The sequence below is a fragment of the Kogia breviceps genome, chromosome 5, assembly GCF_026419965.1.
Source record: "Kogia breviceps isolate mKogBre1 chromosome 5, mKogBre1 haplotype 1, whole genome shotgun sequence".
Lineage (NCBI taxonomy): Eukaryota > Metazoa > Chordata > Mammalia > Artiodactyla > Physeteridae > Kogia > Kogia breviceps.
This window is the reverse complement of record NC_081314.1, coordinates 11,321,223-11,341,292: the sequence shown is the minus strand read 5'-3', so window position 1 is coordinate 11,341,292 and position 20,070 is coordinate 11,321,223. Positions and strand designations below refer to the sequence as shown.

The 20,070-nt window shown below is 42.1% G+C and overlaps 1 protein-coding gene across 2 annotated transcripts in view; it reads right to left on the bottom strand.

The window, feature by feature from the left end:
- SLC9A9 (solute carrier family 9 member A9) overlaps positions 1-20,070 on the bottom strand; it is a 719,922-nt gene that overhangs the window by 112,195 nt on the left and 587,657 nt on the right. For both annotated transcript variants that reach the window (XM_067033615.1, XM_067033614.1), the window contains one exon: positions 10,722-10,801. In XM_067033615.1, the coding sequence (XP_066889716.1) occupies positions 10,722-10,801 (80 nt within the window). The remainder of the gene's footprint in view (positions 1-10,721; positions 10,802-20,070) is intronic.

Here is a 20,070-nt window from a genome sequence, read left to right as displayed (position 1 = left end):
AGGCTGACACTCTCGTTCTCTGGAGACCACCTGCTTTCTCTTCTCCTATTTCTGTGCCTTACGGGCAGCCTTGCTCAGGCTTCTTTGAACTATTCGTGCCACACTTGTCGTGGGACCATCCTCCATGGTATTCCATCCACGCAGAATGCTCTTCTTCACTTCCCATTGTTTAATTTCATGTTAGGAAATCCCAGTCCCTCCATGGACTCTTTCCCACATGATTAGAAGAACAGTAGTGATCCATGTAGTGGATCCATTCACTGCCAGCGCACGTACCTCTTTGCCTGCTCTTATTTAGGCGTTGGTGTGACATGTGTTGAGAAGGGGCTATCACCATCCACCTTGTGGAGGGAACTTTAATTAGGGTGGGGTCCTGTCTGCCCACATGCCTTGTGCTGTGTCTACCACAGCTTCACAATCAGACAAGGGCTGAGTACTGCTGTCCGTGAGATAGACCTGGCATCTGTCTCCCTGTCAGGTGAGAATATGTGAGATGAGCAGCCAAGGCTCATGCTGCTAAGGTGTCTCTGGTAGCTCCTGAATTTGTTGGCAGCCTGTAAATGCCTTGTCTCCTACCGCTGAGAAGGAATGACCAAGTAGCAATTAAAGACAATTTAAGCAAAATACTATTTTTCCCATGGGGAAGAAATATTGAAACTAAATTCAAAACTGGCAACATTAAGGTAATACACGTTTTTGTCAGTCTTAACATTATTTCCTTCTCCTTTATTTCTAATAAAATGATTCCGTATGTACTGACTTAGAAATCTTCAAATGTAACATCACACTGCTAATGACAAAACATGATGGCTTCACCTGAAAGGCGCAATTAAAAGATTTCCTTTATCACAAGAATGTACAAGAGGAATAATTATCATCAAAGGCTTGTGTTGCTTCCATTGTTGGACAGGAAAATTGTTGCACTTTTCTATCAAGCGAAAATCGCTTTCTGTGGTGTAATTTCCAGAAAAATACTATGGGACGAAGTACTGTAACTTAGGAAAATTGTAAATGAAACGATCACATGTGCAGAACAGGGGACACAAGGAAGTGCTCAACACCCAGCTACTTCCATCTACTCAAGATCAAATCAGGAGAATTGTGTCTGATTCATAGCCTGAGTGGAATCTTTTGTTTCTGGAGACTGAAGACTTGCTTATGGTATTAAAATATGGCTGTTACAACAAAAAATTATTACAAGCATACAAGACCATGGATATTTTGGTCACTCAGAAATAATAAATGACAATGAATACCAAATACATTACAGGATGCTGCCCTTTAAGAGAAGCAGACATCAACAGGTAATAATGACAATAATAAAGCTCACATTTTTTTTTTTTTTTGCGGTACGCGGGCCTCTCACTGCTGTGGCCTCTCCCGTCGAGGAGCACAGGCTCCGGACGCGCAGGCTCAGCGGCCATGGCTCACGGGCCCAGCCGCTCCGCGGCACGTGGGATCTTCCCGGACCGGGGCACGAACCCGTGTGCCCTGCATCAGCAGGCAGACTCTCAACCACTGCGCCACCAGGGAAGCCCAAAGCTCACATTTTTGAGCACTTATCTGAGTGCTTTAATTCATTTAATGCTCAAAACAAACCTATGACGTAGGGACTTGTATTATCCCCATTTTGCAGCTGAGAGACTGAGGCACAGAGAGGGTAAATAACTTTCCTAAAATTACACAACTAGTAAGTGGGTAGGCTACAGTAGAAAATCAATAAGTCCTGACCACTGAGCCAGATTTCCCTCTATTTGATGAAAACCAATAGTGGAATGTCTAAGTGTATCTTTCTTTATACCATAGTCATTTCCTGAAAAGACATCTGTAAATCAGAAACTCCAAAACAGAACCAGATTGGAATGTAAGCTCTGTGAGGATTTGTCAACAGCTGTATCCCTACAGCCTAGTATAGTACATGGCCCATGGTAGCCTCTTGATAAACATGCGATGAATACGTGAATAAGTAGAGAAAAGAGGAGAATCTACTACAGTGCTTTGCAATGAGAAAGTGCTCAACAGATTTTTTTAAACTGGATTTAAAGGAATTTGTTTTATGAATCCATTCGAGAAGAGGAGGATTCATCTTCTGATATCCTGTTTGTGTAAATCCAGATTTTCATATTGTTTGCTTACAGTGAAGATGAAATGAGAAAGCATTCTCATTTAAGAGAAATATTATTAAAACATTTACAGGGGAAAAGGCAAAACAGATGAGGGATGCCAAAACTCTTGTAGAATCCTAGGATTATTGTAGAGAACTCAGTTATCTCTTGGGATCCACAACTTTTCACATTCATAGACAGCAGAGTATCTAACATGTTTGGGCAACAGTTCACAGTGTCATGCTTGTAGGCACTTGTCAGGACTCCAGAAGAGTTTAAGTCCAGTTATGGAATATTTCAACATATTTAGGCCACAGGGTCTTAAGAAAATTGCACTATTTAACTGTTTTAAACATGTTCTGGCTCTGAGACGTAAGTGAACAAGTTACCATAAGTAGGAAGCTGTTTTAATAACTAGCCACATTTTCCAATGGATTTAGCCAAAACAGAAGATAGTATTTCTTGTTGCCATTATATGGAAGAAGAAATCATGGAAGACCCAAGTTATGACCTGAACAACAGACTGCTCATGTTTCCAGGCACTGATACCACCCCCTACATTGGTTCTCACCAAACAGTCAAGGAATATAAGGATCCAGGAAGCTAGTGTTTTCTTTTAGTGAATTTTAATTTCATTTCACTTAGGTGCTAAGTCAAGGGCTGTCTACAAGATCTTTCTACACTAGCATTTGTCAGGACAAGGATGACCAAAAGTCAAGCTGCATACCCAATGGATTAACCACCTGGGTGGGCGTGCTGGCTGCACTACTGCCCCATACAAGCTCAGCTCCTCCCTATAGCCAGCTTCCCACGAGGGAAGCAGTTATAATGCCATGTACATCCTCACGTGGGATACTACTGGGGATGTATTTAGAGACGAGTCTTTAGAAAGCTGGTTGCTTATGTTTGTTTCAAATATTTTGAAATGTTGGTGCTTTCTGAAACTGCTTGTGGAGTTATCTGGTTACATTTTGCAAGGGAGGGTTACAAATTATTTAAACTCATGGCTCCCCAAAGAGTTCCCCCATTAAACTCTGGTGATGCCAATGTCTCTCTTTCCTACACTAAGGGCTACCTGTCATTTCAAGGGGCTTTGGGGTCATGACTCATTTGAATGAATCAATAAGCAAGACTTCATGAGAGTCAACCATGCCTACCTTGTTTGCTGTTGGCCTCAGTACCTCCTGTCTCGCTTGGCACATAGTAGGTACTCAATAAGTTGAACAAAAGGCATCTTACTTACATCCTCTGCTATTCCTCTGGCTTTCTACTTAAAGTAAAACATACCCTGCCTCCAGACTGGTAGAGATTTTGATGAGCCACCCAAGAAGCTATCACGTCAAACTCTCAATTGTATGCCAGGCACACGTAACAATAAGAGCATCACACACATATTAATGCCACCAGAGCTCACTGGATGGACTACTCGAACCAGGACCCATGGATTCTTCAGGTGGACACAGCCCACTCTTTATTGATTACGAATGCTACCTCCAAGTCCATCACTGACCTTGGGTCTGCCTTTTCCCTCCTTTGGGCTCAGTTGCCTCATCGATAAAACAGGAATCACAGAGCTAACATTCCTTGTTCCTCTGAGAGTTTTTTGCTAAGTGAACTCAAGTCATTCACAAGGCCACAGTACCAACCCAATAAATAATTCATAGATGCTTCAGCTAGTCAGAATCAGAAAAACCTGCAATGCAGTGATCATCATTTAGAATGGAAATTGCTGCTCACAATATACATACCTATGATTTAAAATAAGTATGACTGTGTGGGATATAACGAATTCTGTCAAGTTTTAGGAGGAAAAGGGTTCTTTTCCCTTCTTGTTTTTTTTTTTTTTGTTGTTGTTGTTGTTGTTGTTTAAAGACTACAATGCCATTACATTTAAATCCATTAAATACTTGTTGCCAAGGATCATTTTGAATGATCCTGATGTTCCCGTTTACAGACTGGAAGGCAGTCTGTCACACTTGGGAGCAGGAAGGGGTCTGGCATCTGCCACTTTCCTTGCCAGACTTTTTAATGGAAAACTCAAGAGCTGCAACATCTACACACACATCTGCCATGGGCCTGTCATTTTCTTGGTAACATCTCAGTGCACAATTCATTTCAAGCCAGTGATGGGAAGGAAGTCCCCATCCATGTGACTTTGTAATTCTGTTACTGTGTCAACTTGCCAATCCATTGTTATCTTTGTGCTATCTTTACACTTGTGTAAAATGTTGGCAACCACAGGATGACTCCTTATTTTCAGTTGATGCCGGCGTACAGGAAGCGCTAAAAACGATTTTAGGCTGCCCTTTTTATTTTGGAAGAAGTCTTTCTTATCCTCTGCCATCCACATTTGTAGAACTAATATATACACATGCTTAAGGGGAGAGGTGATAAATGATAGAATGGATAGAGACTGTAGAAAGTAGACAGTCCAGAAGCATCGCGATCGTCACCTACGAATAAGGCAACCTACGATTCCCACACCAGCTACGACACTGTGAATCCAAGCAAACAGTTCTATCTGATGTCTTAAAATCTGAATAAGGGGGCATCAATTTCTGTTTCTAACCTTCTCATTATAAGAGATTCTTAGTGAGCATGACAGGTGGCTCTAAATTCTGTTTTCTGTATGCAAATAAAATCAACACACAATCGGTGAGATAAGGTACAGTCACCCAGACAGAGAATGGCTTCTAAGCCAGAGCCAGGCTTGAATATATGAGATCAGGTGTACGAATTAAACCTAAGGAAGGATGGACCAACCATAGCAAGGAGGTCAGTGAGGCAACAGGGATCCAACTCTGCCGTGGTGGCTGTCCCTGCCCAGGGAGAGGGACCCTGCAGCTGGAGGAGGGGGTGGGTGTCCACCCGGGGTGTGCCTTTTGGTGCCAAAGGGCAGCCTGGATGAAAAACACTAAGCTTATCCCCCTCTGCCTTGCTCTGCTTTCAGACACACTTAGCAACCCTCGGATAATTAACTGGATTTTTCTGCTACATCAACGTTTTAGAGTAAATGTGCCCTGGATAGAAAATATTGCTTTCTCGCTTGATTCATTCATTCAGTGAATATTTATTGAGTGTCCACTCTATGCCAAACACTGTTCTGTGCTTTGATTACAGACCCCAATCCCTGTCCGCAGGAAGCATGCCTCCTGGTTGGGGGAGAATATTATAACAAATGCATAAAATACATACACAGTGTCCGAAGGTGACAAGCATAATGGTGACACACGAAGCGGGGACGGGGTAGAGGAAGTGCTCCTGTTGGCACGGCGAATTTCAACAGGGAGCCAGGAAAGTCTCCCTGCCAGGCCGGATGAAAGAGGTGAAGGAGGGAGGCCTGCGAATGCCTGGGAGAAGAGCATCCCAAGCAGGGGGAAGAGGAAACTGTGCGAAGGCTCTGAAGCAGGAATGTGCCTGGTGTGTCTCAGGAAGGCCGGGGCGCTGGCGCAGGGTGAGCCAGGGGCCAAGAGGAAGAGAAGGGGCCGGAGGGACACTGGGGACCAGATTGCGACTTGACCCTTCTAAGGGCTGGGAGAGAATATCCCTCCCCGTGAGGAGACACAGCATGAGTTAGGGATCTGATGTCTGGTTTCTACCTGTGCCTCCCTGAGCTTGGCTAGAGTGCACCCATTTCTATGAAACTAAGCCATTCTCGGAGTCTTTGGCACATTGAACTTTCTGCCTTTTTGAAAAGTTGAGAACGTGATTCAGAAACTTGGAGACTCCTTTATGGTGGTGTTCTTAGGGTGACCGACCAGGACCCCTAACCTTATCACCTCCTCTATCTTCAGCGGATGTTTGGGGTGTGAACTCTGTGTGACATCATGTAAGCAGTCATGACAGACATTGCTTTGATAGTGACATTCTGGACGTATGGAAATGGGGTTATTTGTGTAGATAAGAGCTATCATGGACATAGAGGTGTCAGTGAGAGAGCTCATTTAAGTATATTTATGGAGTTTATCGTTATGTCATGCCTTTCTTTGTCATTACGGTCTTTGTTGTGAAGTGTTTTGAAGTCTTTTTTTTTTTTTTTTTTTGGCTGCATGGTGCAGCATGTGGGATCTTAGTCCCCTGACCAGGCATCGAGTCCAAGCCCCCTGCAGGGGGAACGCAGGGTCCTAACCGCTGGACCGCCGGGTAAGTCTCTAATTTAGATTTTGACAGATCCGGGCTTGGATCATGGAATTGACACTAGCTATGGAAACTTAAGAACGTGATTTAAGTTCTTGGCGACTTTGTTTCTCCCATCTCAAAGGGAGTCTTTGTGAGAATGAAACCGAAAGGGTGGTTATTAGGATTAAACGAAAGAATGTTCTCGATGGCAAAGCCCTGGTGCTCAGTAACACAGTTCCCTTTCTCATCGCCCCCTTCTCAATCTCTGCTTTGTACCACAAGACTCAGAATTGCTGCCCACAGGGAATCATAATGAAATCTTAACTAATCGTCAAGTTTGGCACCATAGGCTTCCGGCAACGTTCTTGAACAGGAGAGCACAGCCTGGTTTTTTGGGGGGTGTCTTTTTTTGTTTTTTGTTTTTGTTGTTGTTGCGGTGCGTGGGCTTCTCATTGTGGTGGCCTCTCTTGTTGCGGAGCACAGGCTCTAGGCGCGTGGGCCTCAGTAGTTGTGACTCGCGGGCTCTAGAGCGCAGGCTCAGTAGTTGTGGCGCACGGGCTTAGTTGCTCTGCGGCATCTTCCCAGACCAGGGCTCGAACCCGTGTCTCCTGCAGTGGCAGGTGGATTCTCAACCACTGTGCCACCAGGGAAGCCCGCACAGGCTGTTTTGTCAGAGGCCAAGACAATCAGCAGTCCATTTGTGTGGTACTATACTCTTGGACCCACCCTCTCACAGAGCTGTGGAGGGGACGTGAAATTATAACGTAAAGCACTCAACATGGTACTTGACCATGGTTCATCCTTATGGAATGTTAATTTTTATTTTTCTGTAGCTTTTTATGGGAATGCATATGGATTAATTATGCTATGAAAAAAGAAAGCAAAACTATATGAGCAAGTGACTTGTTTTATGGATACCGATGGTGAGTTAAGAGCATCTTCGTATCCTTGGGTCTGAATATTGGGCATAAGTTCAATGTGAATTGAGTACTGTGACACTTAGTTTTACATGTTTACTTGACTAGGCTACCTCGTTATTCAATCAGGCCCTAATCTAGGTGTTCCTGTGAAGGTATTTTCTAGGTGTGGTTAGCATCTACATTCAGTTGACTTTAAGGAAATGATCCTCATCTCATCAGTTGAGTGGACTTAAGAGCAAAACTGAGGCTTCCCTGAGGAAGAAGTTTTGTCTTAAGATTGCAGCATCTCAGCTCCTACTGGAGAGTTTCTAGACTTGAGAGTCTGCCCTACACATCCTGAACTTGCCACCTTCACAATCACGTAAGCCAGTCCCTTGAAGTAAACCTATGTGTATGTGTATTATATGTATATGTATGTATGCATGTGTGTGTGTGTGTGTGTGTGTGTGTGTACTTCTGACTGGTTCTGTGTCTGTTTCTCTGGAGAATCCTGACTTACAAAGGTGCATATGAAGGCTCATTTATTCTTCTTTTTCTTTTGTTGGTAATTCTTTATGATGCTTCATTTGCATGATGCAATTTTACTAAAATGAAACGTGAACAGCTCCAAACTGCATAATGCATTTCTTTCAGCCTCACAATTTCTTTTTGGCCTCAGCCAGGCAATCTGACCCCGGAGTTGGGGGGATGGTCCCTACGTGGACAGCAGCTGGCATAGTCTACCCGTGAGGTGCATGGGACACATCGCCTGGGTTCTAGGTGGACAACGGCATGAAGATAAATGCCAAGGGGATAATTTGTCTCTAAAAATATGGATAAATCAAGGGTTTACAGAGTGGAAACTGGTTGGTTTGCTACACTCTGGGTATGAATTCAGAGCATAACTAGGATATAAAAACTCTGTTGTCTAAGTGAAAGTATATTTATGCAGTGATGGTAGCCCCGCAATTTCTAGGATGAATGCACAGGAGGACAAATTACCATGAGAAGAGATATTACTGAGAGTGTAAGTCTGCTTGCATTTTTTGCTAGTTTGTCCATAATCATATGGAAATAACCCCCGGTGAAATGTGAGACAAAAACTATGACATCATCTGAATTTAGTGTCACTGCTCTAAACTAAAAATTTGGGTGGGTTCCTACTTACATTTTCTTGTCTCCAAGTTATCTTTTCCATTTTGCTCCTTTTCTCCATTATAAAGCATTCCTTACAACACTGTCAGAATTTGAACAAAAACATCTTTTATCTAATTTCTGATTTGCCATTTTGTGATATTGTGATTTATAATAAGAAATAGAAATTTGGTCTTCTTCCTCAGTGTTGGCAGAGAGCTCCTAAAACCCTTGAATTTCCTAAGTGATGAAAGCAAAAAGGCATCCTTCTGTTATGTTAATGGATGACGTCTGGACCCCAACTAAGGTTGGGTGCTGGATGCCAGGAGAACCCACCATGTGATTAGAGGGTTGGAACTTTCAGTTCTCGCCCTCACCACCTCTGGGGAAGAGGAGAGAGGCTGGAGATGGAGTTCAGTCACCAAAGGTTAATAATTCATCAGTTGTGCCTATGCAATGAAGCCCCCACAAAACCCCAAAAGGATGGAGTTTAGGAGAATTTCCAGGTTGGTGAGCAGGTGGAGATTCGGGGAGAGTGGTGCACTCAGAGACGGCATGGAAGCTCCATGTCCTTTCCCCGTACCTTGCACTATGCACCTCCTTCATCTGGCTGTTCCTGAGTTATATCCTTTTATAATAAACCAATGATCTAGTAAGTAATGAGGTCTTCTAGCAAATTAATCAAACCCAGGGAGAAGGTCCCGGGAACCTCCAACATGTAGCCGATAGCTCAGAAGCATAGGTAACAACCTGGGCTTGTGACTGGTGTCTGAAGTGGTGGTGGTAGGGGCAGTCTTGTGGGACTGAGCCCTTACCTGTGAGCTCTGACACTGTCTCCAGGGACACAGTGTCAGAATTGAGTTGAGTTGTAGGACACTGACCTGGCGCATTGCTTGGATGGGTGGGGAAGCCCCCCCCCCTTCCACAAGTTGGGAATCGGGTCCTGGAACCCCAAAAGACACTTCCTTACTGTACATCTTGTCATAACCAAACAGCCTTTATATATACTCTTTAGCCACATTTTTATAACTTCCTACAAATTTGGTTATCGGATACTTTAAGCAATGGCAGGAGAAAGTTGTGTTTTCAGAAGAGAAACAAACTGGAACACAAACCAGCGTAACCTGCTAAGAACTGGCTTCCCTCAGAGAGACCAGTGACTGGTGAAGGAGGTACCAGAACCTCCAAGAGGCAGTTAATGGCCAAGATGGCAGCCTACACTGTCTGTGAAAGCTCAAGATTGAGTGAGGCAAGGTATTTTTGCCCATAGATAACAGAAGCATGGAAAAGCAAAACTGTAGCCTCAAAAAGCCTCTACCTTCCACATCTCACTGCATAATTCTTGGAATGTTCTACTTTTTCAGAATTGCTTTCTAATTTTAACCTTGTTTTACTTTTGCTTATCTCTGCAATCTTCAGCTGGCTTCTCTTCACTTCACTCTTACTTATTTTTTTTTTTTCTACAGTCATTCCTCGAATTTGCTTTCCTTTCCTTCCTGCTGTGAGTTTCCTGTATTTCTCTTGCTTCTTCCCCCCTTTCCATTTTTACCTCTTCTTCATCTTATTCTTTGAACTTCCTTCCCCTGTTCTAAATTCTTCTTCCTTTCCCTCTGATCTGTTGTGGCTTTAATCATTGCTGAGCTGCTTTAAAATCACCCAGTGACTGACATTTTCTCCCTGAAAGGAGAGGGATTTGTGACTGTGGAAAACTAACTACAAAGACCCAACACATTCAATTTTCAGCACAGTTCTTTCCTTTCTTCTGTGGCGCTTTTGCCTGGGATTAGAGGTGGACCGCTTACTGCAACTCACAATGGCAAAGCCCTTCAGGCCTGACTTCTCAGCTCTGTGAGTCGCATGGCAAGGTGTATCTGAGCCACTATGTTTACACTGATTGCTAGAATTTTAAAATTGCCCGTCACTAGAAAAAGCTTACTCAAGTGTTTCCTGGGAAACAAAGTAGTATTATTTCGCAATGTGATTACCAGACTTATTCTTCTCCTTGGACTCTTCGTCCTCCATACCCCCTGCCCCCTTCATTTTTTACAGCATGAAACAAAAACAGACAAATGTGTTCCTGGCAGAAAGGTGAAGGAGCTTTGTCACCCTGGCCGACTCCACCAGAAGTAAGATTTTTTACAAAGGGACGAACAGTAAAATTAGTAACATAGATCAATTTTTCAGGACTCTATGATTTTAGGGCATTAGGAAATAGTAGATTGCCACAAGCACACCAAATTCATTTGCCTCTGAGAGATTTCACCTTAGGTCTTTGTAACACTTAAGTATGGACTACACAGCTTTTTATGTTTTGAAATCATTCTTTTGGCTAAATTTGCTCGCGAATTCACTTTACCTTTCTGTGTTTCTTGAAGAGCAGGGGCGCATACCTCAATGATTAAGTGCTGCAAGTCAGTGTCTGTCACGTAGCAGGACCTGGGAGATTAGCATTATCAAAGGATACCTGTGGTCAAAGCTGTACCACATTCTGAAGAGCCAGGCACTCTCTGTTTTTGTCGTGCTTTTGCCAGAGTTGTTTGCTTCCTAGTGAGAGACAACAGAAAAAGGCATTGGATAAATGATCGCTACAAATATTGATATATAATATCAACATTAATATATAGTATGTATATAATATTAATATATTTTAACTATAAAAATATGTGTCAAGCCAAATTAAACTTAACCACTTTAAAAAAAATCTTTCCAGATACAGGTATTTTCATCTAAATGCTGAACCCGCCGCCCAGCAGATTAGCTCATGGATCTTGTCATATGGGTGAGGTTCCTGTGGCATAGTTCAACGTTTGCTTTTTTCATAATTCCTATTTTATTAAACAGCTAAGAAATGCCACTTTGTTGACACCAGTGAACATGATATTTCTGTCCGATTGCCGTTGTGGGAATTTTGCAGTTACTTCTGTCAGATGTGGATGGTATTTATTTATGATTTACCAAAAGGTCAAGATGAAAGGGATAACAGTCTAATAATTGTTAAACTAGTTTTCATTCATTTTATTTTTGATAGATCACTACCAAAGCCTATGGTTAATTTTTGATATCTTTCCCCTTCGATTCTTAAGTGTTTTTTTGTTTTTTTTTCTGTACACGGGCCTCTCACTGCTGTGGCCTCTCCCATTGAGGAGCACAGGCTGCGGACGCGCAGGCCCAGCGGCCATGGCTCACGGGCCCAGCCGCTCCGCGGCATGTGGGATCTTCCCGGACCGGGGCACGAACCCGTGTCCCCTGCGTCGGCAGGCGGATTCTCAACCACTGCGCCACCAGGGATGCCCTGAAGTTTTGAAATAGATATTCCGGTTAAGAAGCCTGTAATAATTTAATAAGTGAATGAATGTGTTTGTACCCCCCCATGCTCACTTTCTCTTTTTTTTTTTTTCCTCAAAGGACCACAGTGGGAGGGAGAAAGAAAAGGACAAAAGAGAAAGCATTTGATAGGTGTTTATGTAACAGTAGAGGATGAAAATGTGAGAAAAAGGTGAAAAATTTTTGTGAACTTTCGATAGATGATAATGGACACTGCAGTGTGGTATGAAGGAGATTCGTGACATTTTTACCTCTTCTGTGTATCTCATTTTGCATATTAAGAGAATTCCAGACTTCAATCAGTTGTAATTATCTTCATCATTAAAAGCATTTATATCTTAACATGGACTTCATTGTTTTGTTTGGGCCCTCGGTTTCCATGCCCAAATTGTATCCGGAGTTCACAGTCCAGAAATAATGTGAACATTCTCAAGAAATTATGAGGCATGGAAGACAGTGAGGGACCACTGGCTGCTCCAAAGCTCGCCCTTAGTTGAACCCAAGGTGATTTACTTTACTTTGTTTATTTACTTTTTTGCCCCTTTCCAGACAGTTCCACGGATGGTTAATGATAAATAACTGAACACAAAAGGCTGTATTCTGCTCTTGGAAACACATGTAAAAGCAGATGCTGCAGTTCCATGCCCCACAAACAATAGGGGAATACAAGAATGCTAAGTGCGGTCCCTCCCTTTCTAGGCAGCCATTTATCCTTTGTCTAAAATGCCTGAAGCAGACACTCAACAATAAAATGAAAACCCAAACTGGCAGCCTTTCTCATAGGTTGTTTTAAGATCTCTGATTTGCAACGCTGAACAGTTTCCTAAAAGGCCTTCCTTTGGTATGCCACTGTTCTACGTGATGTTGATGGAAATTCTGTGCGGGTCGTTCAGGAAGGGATGGGTTTGAAAGTGTTAACCAGGTTTGTTATATTCAGTAATTTTTGGAATCTTTCATTTGTAAATGAGCATTGCAAATCTTTGAGAGGGAAGCCTTTCTCAAACTTTCCGGGTCATGGACCACATGCCCCATTCCCAAGTCCCACAGTGGGACATCTATGATCTTTTCATGGATGTCAGAGTTTCATAGATCTGTTTTCTGATAGACCCAGAGTGCCACGCCCTGTTAATCTAGAGCTAGAATGTACCCATCGCATTTCCACAAAAGGGAAACCGAGGCGTCCAGTTCAATTTCCATCCTTCCCTGAACCTTTCTCTAGCTATTTCTACCCCAAGAAAGGTGTCAGATTTGCAAAGTCACTGCTATACTTAGTGTTTTCTTCGTCATCTTGCAACATTTGCAAGTTGTTTCTGAGTCACTGTCTCTCAAACAGGTCAGCACGTTGCGGCTCGGCTGGCAGAGTAAAACTGTTATCCCTAAACTAAACTAGGTAGTAAAGCTCTGGGCTAGCCCTGGAGAGTTCTCTCTCTCTCTTCTTTTCTTCTTTTCTTAAGAACAATAAGGAGTTACAAATTATATCCATCCAGAGGCACAGGTAATTTTTTTTTTTTTTTTTTTTTGGAGTATAATTGTTTTACAATAGTGTGTTAGTTTTCCCTCTACAACAAACTAAATCAGTTATACATACACACATGCTTCCACATCTCCTCCCTCTTGCATCATCCTCTCTCCCCCCCTCCCTATCCCACCCCCCCAGGCGGTCACAAAGCACAGAGGTGATCTCCCTGGGCACAGGTAATTTTGATAGCTGACAATATCTATTGATGACAAGATAGTCATTGAAGAAAATTTATAGAAAGGAGTGTAAGCAAATTCCTGTTTTTTTGTTTGGTTGTTTGTTTCTAAGTTAAGGTGGGCTGTGTAGTGTTGAGCTTGGCTGGCAGTCAGGGGCCCAGGATTCTAGCACCCACTCCACAGCAGCCCAGCTGAATGACATTTGTAATCATATTCCCCAGCTATGGAATGCTCCTAGGCAATGTGCTGGTCACATTATCCAGTCACTAACTTTTTCAGTCATTGTTTTTCAATTTTCACAACAAACCCTCAAGGTAGGTTGCATTATACCTATTTTACAGGTGGGGACCTAGAGAGGCCCAGAGGAGGGAGGAGATGAGTCCAAAGTCACACAGCTAGCAAGCTATAGAGCTAGAATTTGCACATAGGACTAAAGGACTCCAAAGATGATGTTCTTTCTGCTGGCATCCCACTCAGCCTTTGAACTTTGGAAAGCACACACACTGTAGGATAGGCTATTTGGGCTGCAGTTTCCTCGTCTGTAAAATGAATTGAGGAAATTGGATTGGCTGGTCTCCGAGGTCCTAATCATATGGAAAATACTTAACTTCAGTGTTAGAAATTTCTCTAGACTCCTCAATGCTGGTTTCAGGGATTTCTCAAGGTCTTGGAAAACCTCCCTGCCTTTCACTCCCTTTTTTCCTCTCCTTTTAATTTTATTTCCTGAGGGGAATATATCAGAACTTACAGGCACTCCTGAAAGGGCTTATACTCTATTTCTGGGAAATCTTCCAAGGTTATTTTTTGCCAGCTGATGAGAGCAACACATACTAGGTAGCATTTTGGAAAAAATGTTAACACTTGTAATCTATTTTTCAAACTTTAATTTACTTGGGATACTGGAGATGTTATTCATTTCACTGCTCTGTAGAGAAATGAACTGGGTTCCAATTAGAATGAAACATAGAAAACGTTTTTCCAGGTAAGGGAAATACCATGGATGACCCAGCATTGACTTTTCTGCTGATCTGAGATAAAATGTTCAGTGTATGTCTTAAATATCTGTTGGCCCAGTTCTGGATCCATTCATTTATTTCTCTGAAGTTGTTGATGACTTAATAACTCAGTTATGAAAGGCCATCAATAAATGAGTAGAAATAAAATGAGTTAGACCACTGTGTGCTCTGCTTGTTCACTGGGGGCTGAAGATAAATGTGCCCAGGGAAGGCCAGCCTTTGCAGTCACCCTGGAACAGGGAAGGTATCCGATGAGGCGGCGCAGAGGCCAAGCCCCTGGGAGGGCCCACGTGGGCAGAGGACAGCAGGTGGCATCAGTTTACCTGGATTATTCTGAAGCAGAGGTCAGATCACACCCAAGGACAATGGATATAAGCAGACATCAGAAGAAGAATCTGGAACTTGGTGATAGTCTCTTTATTGCCAGCAATATGTCTTCTTTTTTGAGCTCTTTGATGCCAGAGGGGCAGTGGCAGCCACGTTGGAACAAGCAGAGGATCCAGAAACTGAAGACCAAGATCTGAGTTCTGACTCTCTACTGTCTACCATTTAATAATAATGATACACTTTCCAGATCTGAGCCTCATGGCTCACGGCTGTAAATGGGAACTGGAGATCCAAGGGCATCGAATGTTAGCTTTTATTTGCCCTTGCGACTTCTAAGAAGCAGAGTGTTCGATATATGTGTAATGTCTGTTTCCTTTATTATCCTCCATTTCTGGGAAAAGGTAAAAATGACTGGGGCGTTTGATATCTTTCCTTTGTCTCCTTAAACAAGGGAATAGAGCAGAGGTCGGGAAGTGGCTGAGCACAATAAGAAGAGAGAAGCTGTCTTTTAAGTGACCCCTCTAGCACCACCCCAGGGAGGGAGCAACAGGAAAATCAGGAAGGTCCTCTTTGTCTTATGCTTATTTGGATCCCTGAGAGAAAACAAAGGCTCTGGCCAGAAATCTTTAAAAAAACAGACACTGAAGCAAGAGGGGATTGTTTGATGTATTAACCTTAATGAAAAAGAACTAAGCAGATGTAAATACATTCCTCTATCAATATTCAAATGAGGGGCCTTTGCTAAGTGAACTGGAGGAACTCTGCTCTGGGCTAGTCATATGGGATTGCTCTCACTTCACGGGGAATCAATGGATTAAGAGAGAGAAGATTTTCCTTTCTATTTCTAAGATTTCATATTCAATACTAATGTCAGTGGAGGTTGTACAGAATGATGACAGAGACAGATAATTATCATAACAAATCTGTAGAGTGCCTTATGGGTTCCAGAGCACTTCTTCAAGTAGTAAGTGTGAATGGGATTTGACAGCAGTACTTTTGCCCTGCCATCTCCCAGTGTGGAATGTATTCATGTAATAATTTCAAGTTTATTGCCTTGATTTTCTGATTACCAAGGAGAAGACCGGATTCTCTGTCCCTAAAGAGAACGATTTCTGGATTCTGAAGAAGGGGGACATGATACAATTGAGAGTCAAGAGGAAATTTTTTTCAAATTTATGTTTTAAAAGGTAAAATTAACTCTTAGCCTCCACATAGAGAGTATTTTATACAAATATTTTCACCTTCCTCACACTATGATAAATTCATAAACGTTCCCAAGAAGGTACAGTCACAAAATACATGCTTAGGGAGAAAGAATGAAGGAAAAACTAGATAAGGATAGGTAAAAATGCCAAGAGGAAACGTACACATCACAGATACACTACCAGATGGGCTAAACTCATGGTTTAGCTACCAAAAAAAAAAAAAAAGGTCTGCTTCAAATAACTTTGTCCGTACAAGAGATTCAAGTTAATCCAGGGAAAAATAAATTGTTTGGTTCAGGTAAATATAATATTTTGGTGATTTAAAAATGTATATTCACAAATTCTTTGGTACTTGTCCCTTTAAAAGATGGAGACTAATGTCCCTTCCTATTGAGTGTGGAATGGGGCAGAAGCGATGGTGATATACAAGGCTAAGTCATAACAAAACATTGTGGTTTCCTCCTTTCTGTCTGTGTTGAAGCACTTGAGGGAAGTTAGTTACCATACTGTGAGGTCCCAAGCCATTCTATGGAGAGATCCATGTGGTAAGGATCTGAGTCTCCCTGCCAACAGTCAGAAGGCACTGAGGCCTCCTGCCAACATGGAAGTGAACCTTTCAGACCCAGTCAAGCCTTCAGATGACTCTAGCTCTGGCTGACATCCTGACTGCAACTGTCATGAGAGACCCTGAGCCAGAAACACTCAGCTAATTTGCTTTCAAATTCCTGACACTTAGAAACTGTGAGATAATAAACCTTTGTTAATTTAAGCCTCTGAGTTCTGGGATAATTTGTTCAGCAGCAATAGAAGGCCGATACAATTACATATTGGAATTATACGTTCTAGATGTAAAAGGTACCGGAGTAGAAAATGCACCTTGGAGCAAGGAGATCCTAGCTCATGTTGTGTCCCAGTGACAGTGCCCCAAACCACAAACACCACAGCAAAGATAAGGGTTCTACATTCAGACTTGTGATTTGAGCATACAGTATTATATTTTTGTCTGAAAACAAAACAAAACAATGTTTCCCCCTACAAAACTACTGGCAAAATACATAATGGCTGATAAGAATAACTGGTATCATAAATACACGACAGAATTCAGATATTGGGCAACAGGCAGCAAAGGACAAATGAGGTCAGCCCTATATTCTGCCTGGAGGCCCTTTCCCAACTGTAGTACGAGGAGCTAGAGTCCAAGCAGAGAACAATTCAAGCTGAGAGCAACAGTCTCACTGAGTTGAAGAACTACAAGTTGGAGACTGGGTGTTATTGAAGCGGCTGGAATTTTGTTGTTGTTGTTGTCTTGGGAAAGTTACTTTAATTCTTTGAACTTCAATTTCATCATTGATAAAATGGGGTTTATAATATGTATCTCGATTGGTCAAGGTAAAGATTAAATGTGATTTTACATATGGCAGCTAATTGCTAAATTGAGGCTACCATCTTCCTCCACTTCCTCTTCCTCATTATTACTTGTTTCCTAGAGCATGTAATTATAGAATCTGTAAATATAGATTCTATATTCTAGTCCATATATATATATATATATATATATATATATATATATATATGGAATTTAGTCTTAAATTCCAGTAAAAATGTAGTGGGGAGGGTATATACTTTTGGGTGTATAAGCCATAAGTAAAACCAAAATAAATTCAGTGTTGGCCAAGGGAAAACCTAAGATACTTGCTCTGAAATAGTCATTTTATTTTTCTCAAAGTACTATTAGTTACAATAACATAAAAAAACCTTCATCTGGGTCGGCTCAATTTTAGAGCTTACTGTTCTATTTCTGAAATATTTGTTGGTATAGCATGGAATTTACATTCTGTGAGGACAGCTCCAACAGCATAGGGACATAGTATGGAAAAATCTTGATAATTGCTGGATCTGAGGAACATACACGTGGGAATCTTTATTCCCTTTTCTATAGGTTTGTTAGCAATATCTAGAAAATATTCACGAGGCAAAATTAAATTTTATTTAGTGACTAGATGACCCTACCATCCGCTAATCTCTTTCCCTCTTGAACCTACTTATATTTCCAGCATTTAAGTATCAGTTGTGCAGAAGAACACAAACTTGCATTCTTCTCCAAGTGAGCTCTTTCAGTTTTAAGGGTGTTTCAAGGTATGGTTTTCTGGGATTTGGCAAACAAGTCTTTGTTCACCTGACTCATACCCTCCATACTTTTACAGACACTTTGTTGTATCCCTTCTTAGTGCTAGTCTTTCTGCTGAGAAATCGTAATTCTTCTCATCTCTCTCTGCTCATCGAAGCTGCCCTTCTCTGGACCTTTCTCAGCTCTGCTTTGACTTTCTTGAGCTGTGGTGACCAGAACTTATCCACCCAGGTTACACACAAGCATAAATGACAACCAAAACCAGAATTCAATGAAGGGACTTCTCAAAGCAAAAATAAAAGTGGCAGTTAGCATTAAGAGAACACAGAGAGAAGCCAGCATAGTGTTCAAAATAAAATTATGTTAGTTAGAAAAGATGAAAATTAGCCTCACTGTAACAGTTGGCAGAGTCGGAGGTGGAAGAAAAATGAGTTTTTAAAAAAGTTGATCCCATTACGTTTAAGTTCCAAACCTGCGAGTCTTTGCTGCCATCACGCATAGAATGAAATCAAAGTCACCACCGTGGCCAGTGATCTGGCCCCTCTCAGTCTCTCCTGATCACCTGCATTGGCTCCCACCTCGCTCACTGGGCTCCAGCCACACTGGCCTTCTAGCTGTGCGTGGAGCGCACCACACACCCACTGTGAGGCCGGGGCCTTCGTCCTTGCAGTTCCCTCTGGCTGGACTGTTTCCCCCCAGAGCCCACATACACGTCTCACTTCTGCACATCGTTCAGGACTCTGATCAAATGCCACTTCTTCAGAGAGGCCTGCCCTGGCCAGCCATAGTCCCTCCTCCACTGTTCTCCATCCTTGTACCTGCTCTACTGTTCCCATTCTCTTAACATATGGTATGTAGCTGTTTATCTTTTTGTTCCAAGTGTCCCCCATTAGAGCGTAAGCTCTGTGAGGGTGAAGACTTTGAACTGGTAACTGCTGCATCCTCCTCACACTTAGATTTGTGCCTGACATGGGTGGGCTGTATGAATGAATAAATGAATGAACGAATAGATGCACGCACACCAATTAAGAGTGGAGGTTCTAGAACCAGATGGTCTGGGTTTGAATTTCACTATGTGTCCTTTGGTACGTTATTTAACTTCTCTGTATACAGTTTCCTTATTTAAAATATAAGCACAATAACAGTACTCACTCATAGGTTTATCTTGGAAGATAAATGAGTGAACACAGATAAAGTGCTGAGAACAGTGTTAACAACAAGAGTCAGTACTCCACAAATATTGGGATGATCGTGAAAAAGGGCAAGAAGGGAAAAAGAGAAGCAATCGTGGCAGCCCTTCTGGGGTAGCAGGAATTTTCTACTGAAAGATGAAGGCGGGCGTGGCGCTCCAGCAAGCCTCACCTTCTTTGTAATGCTGGGCTGCCAAGGACACAGAATCAATTACAAGGAAAACTTCTTGTTGGGGCGAGGGTGGGTGGTGGAATTTTGTCTGAGGGTTTTTTTTTTTACATTTAAGAGACATGAAATCACAACTGTGATACCTTCCATTTCTCAAAGTGGCACATTTGCATAGACTATATATTTAAGGTTTAATACTTGCTTGTGGAACATTCTTTTTAAAGCTTCTGGGCCTGGTATGAGTAAGAGTGCAACACCACTTACACTTTCAAGGTATTACAAGGCGAAAAGGAAAATTGTGACATTGCTGGTTAGTCACAGCCACAAGTTCATATTTCCCAAAGGTTATTTTACTCTCCAGAAACAGAGGGAAAGGAAATTCCTTCAAAAATATGTACATGTGATTACATATGCTTATTATTGATTTTGAGAGTATATGATCAGTAATTGCCACAATTATCTGAAAGTTTTAGCTTTTGGCAAGTAAGAGTAAAGTCTTTTTTTCAGAAGTTGACCAGTGCAGAGATGATCCTATTTGTTAATGCAAGACCAATTTAAAAAGTGCAAGCTGAGTGGAAAAATGCAATCCTCCTAAGAATTAGGTTTCTGGTCTGTAGTCAGAGCAACAGATGTTGATAATAAGCGAAGAGTTGTCAGGCAAAATGAGGGCCGACAGGTTCCTGACACATAGTTTGGAAAGTACCAAAAAAACCCCCTCTGTCCAGGTCAAGTGGCAGCTGCATGGACGCTGTGGTTTGT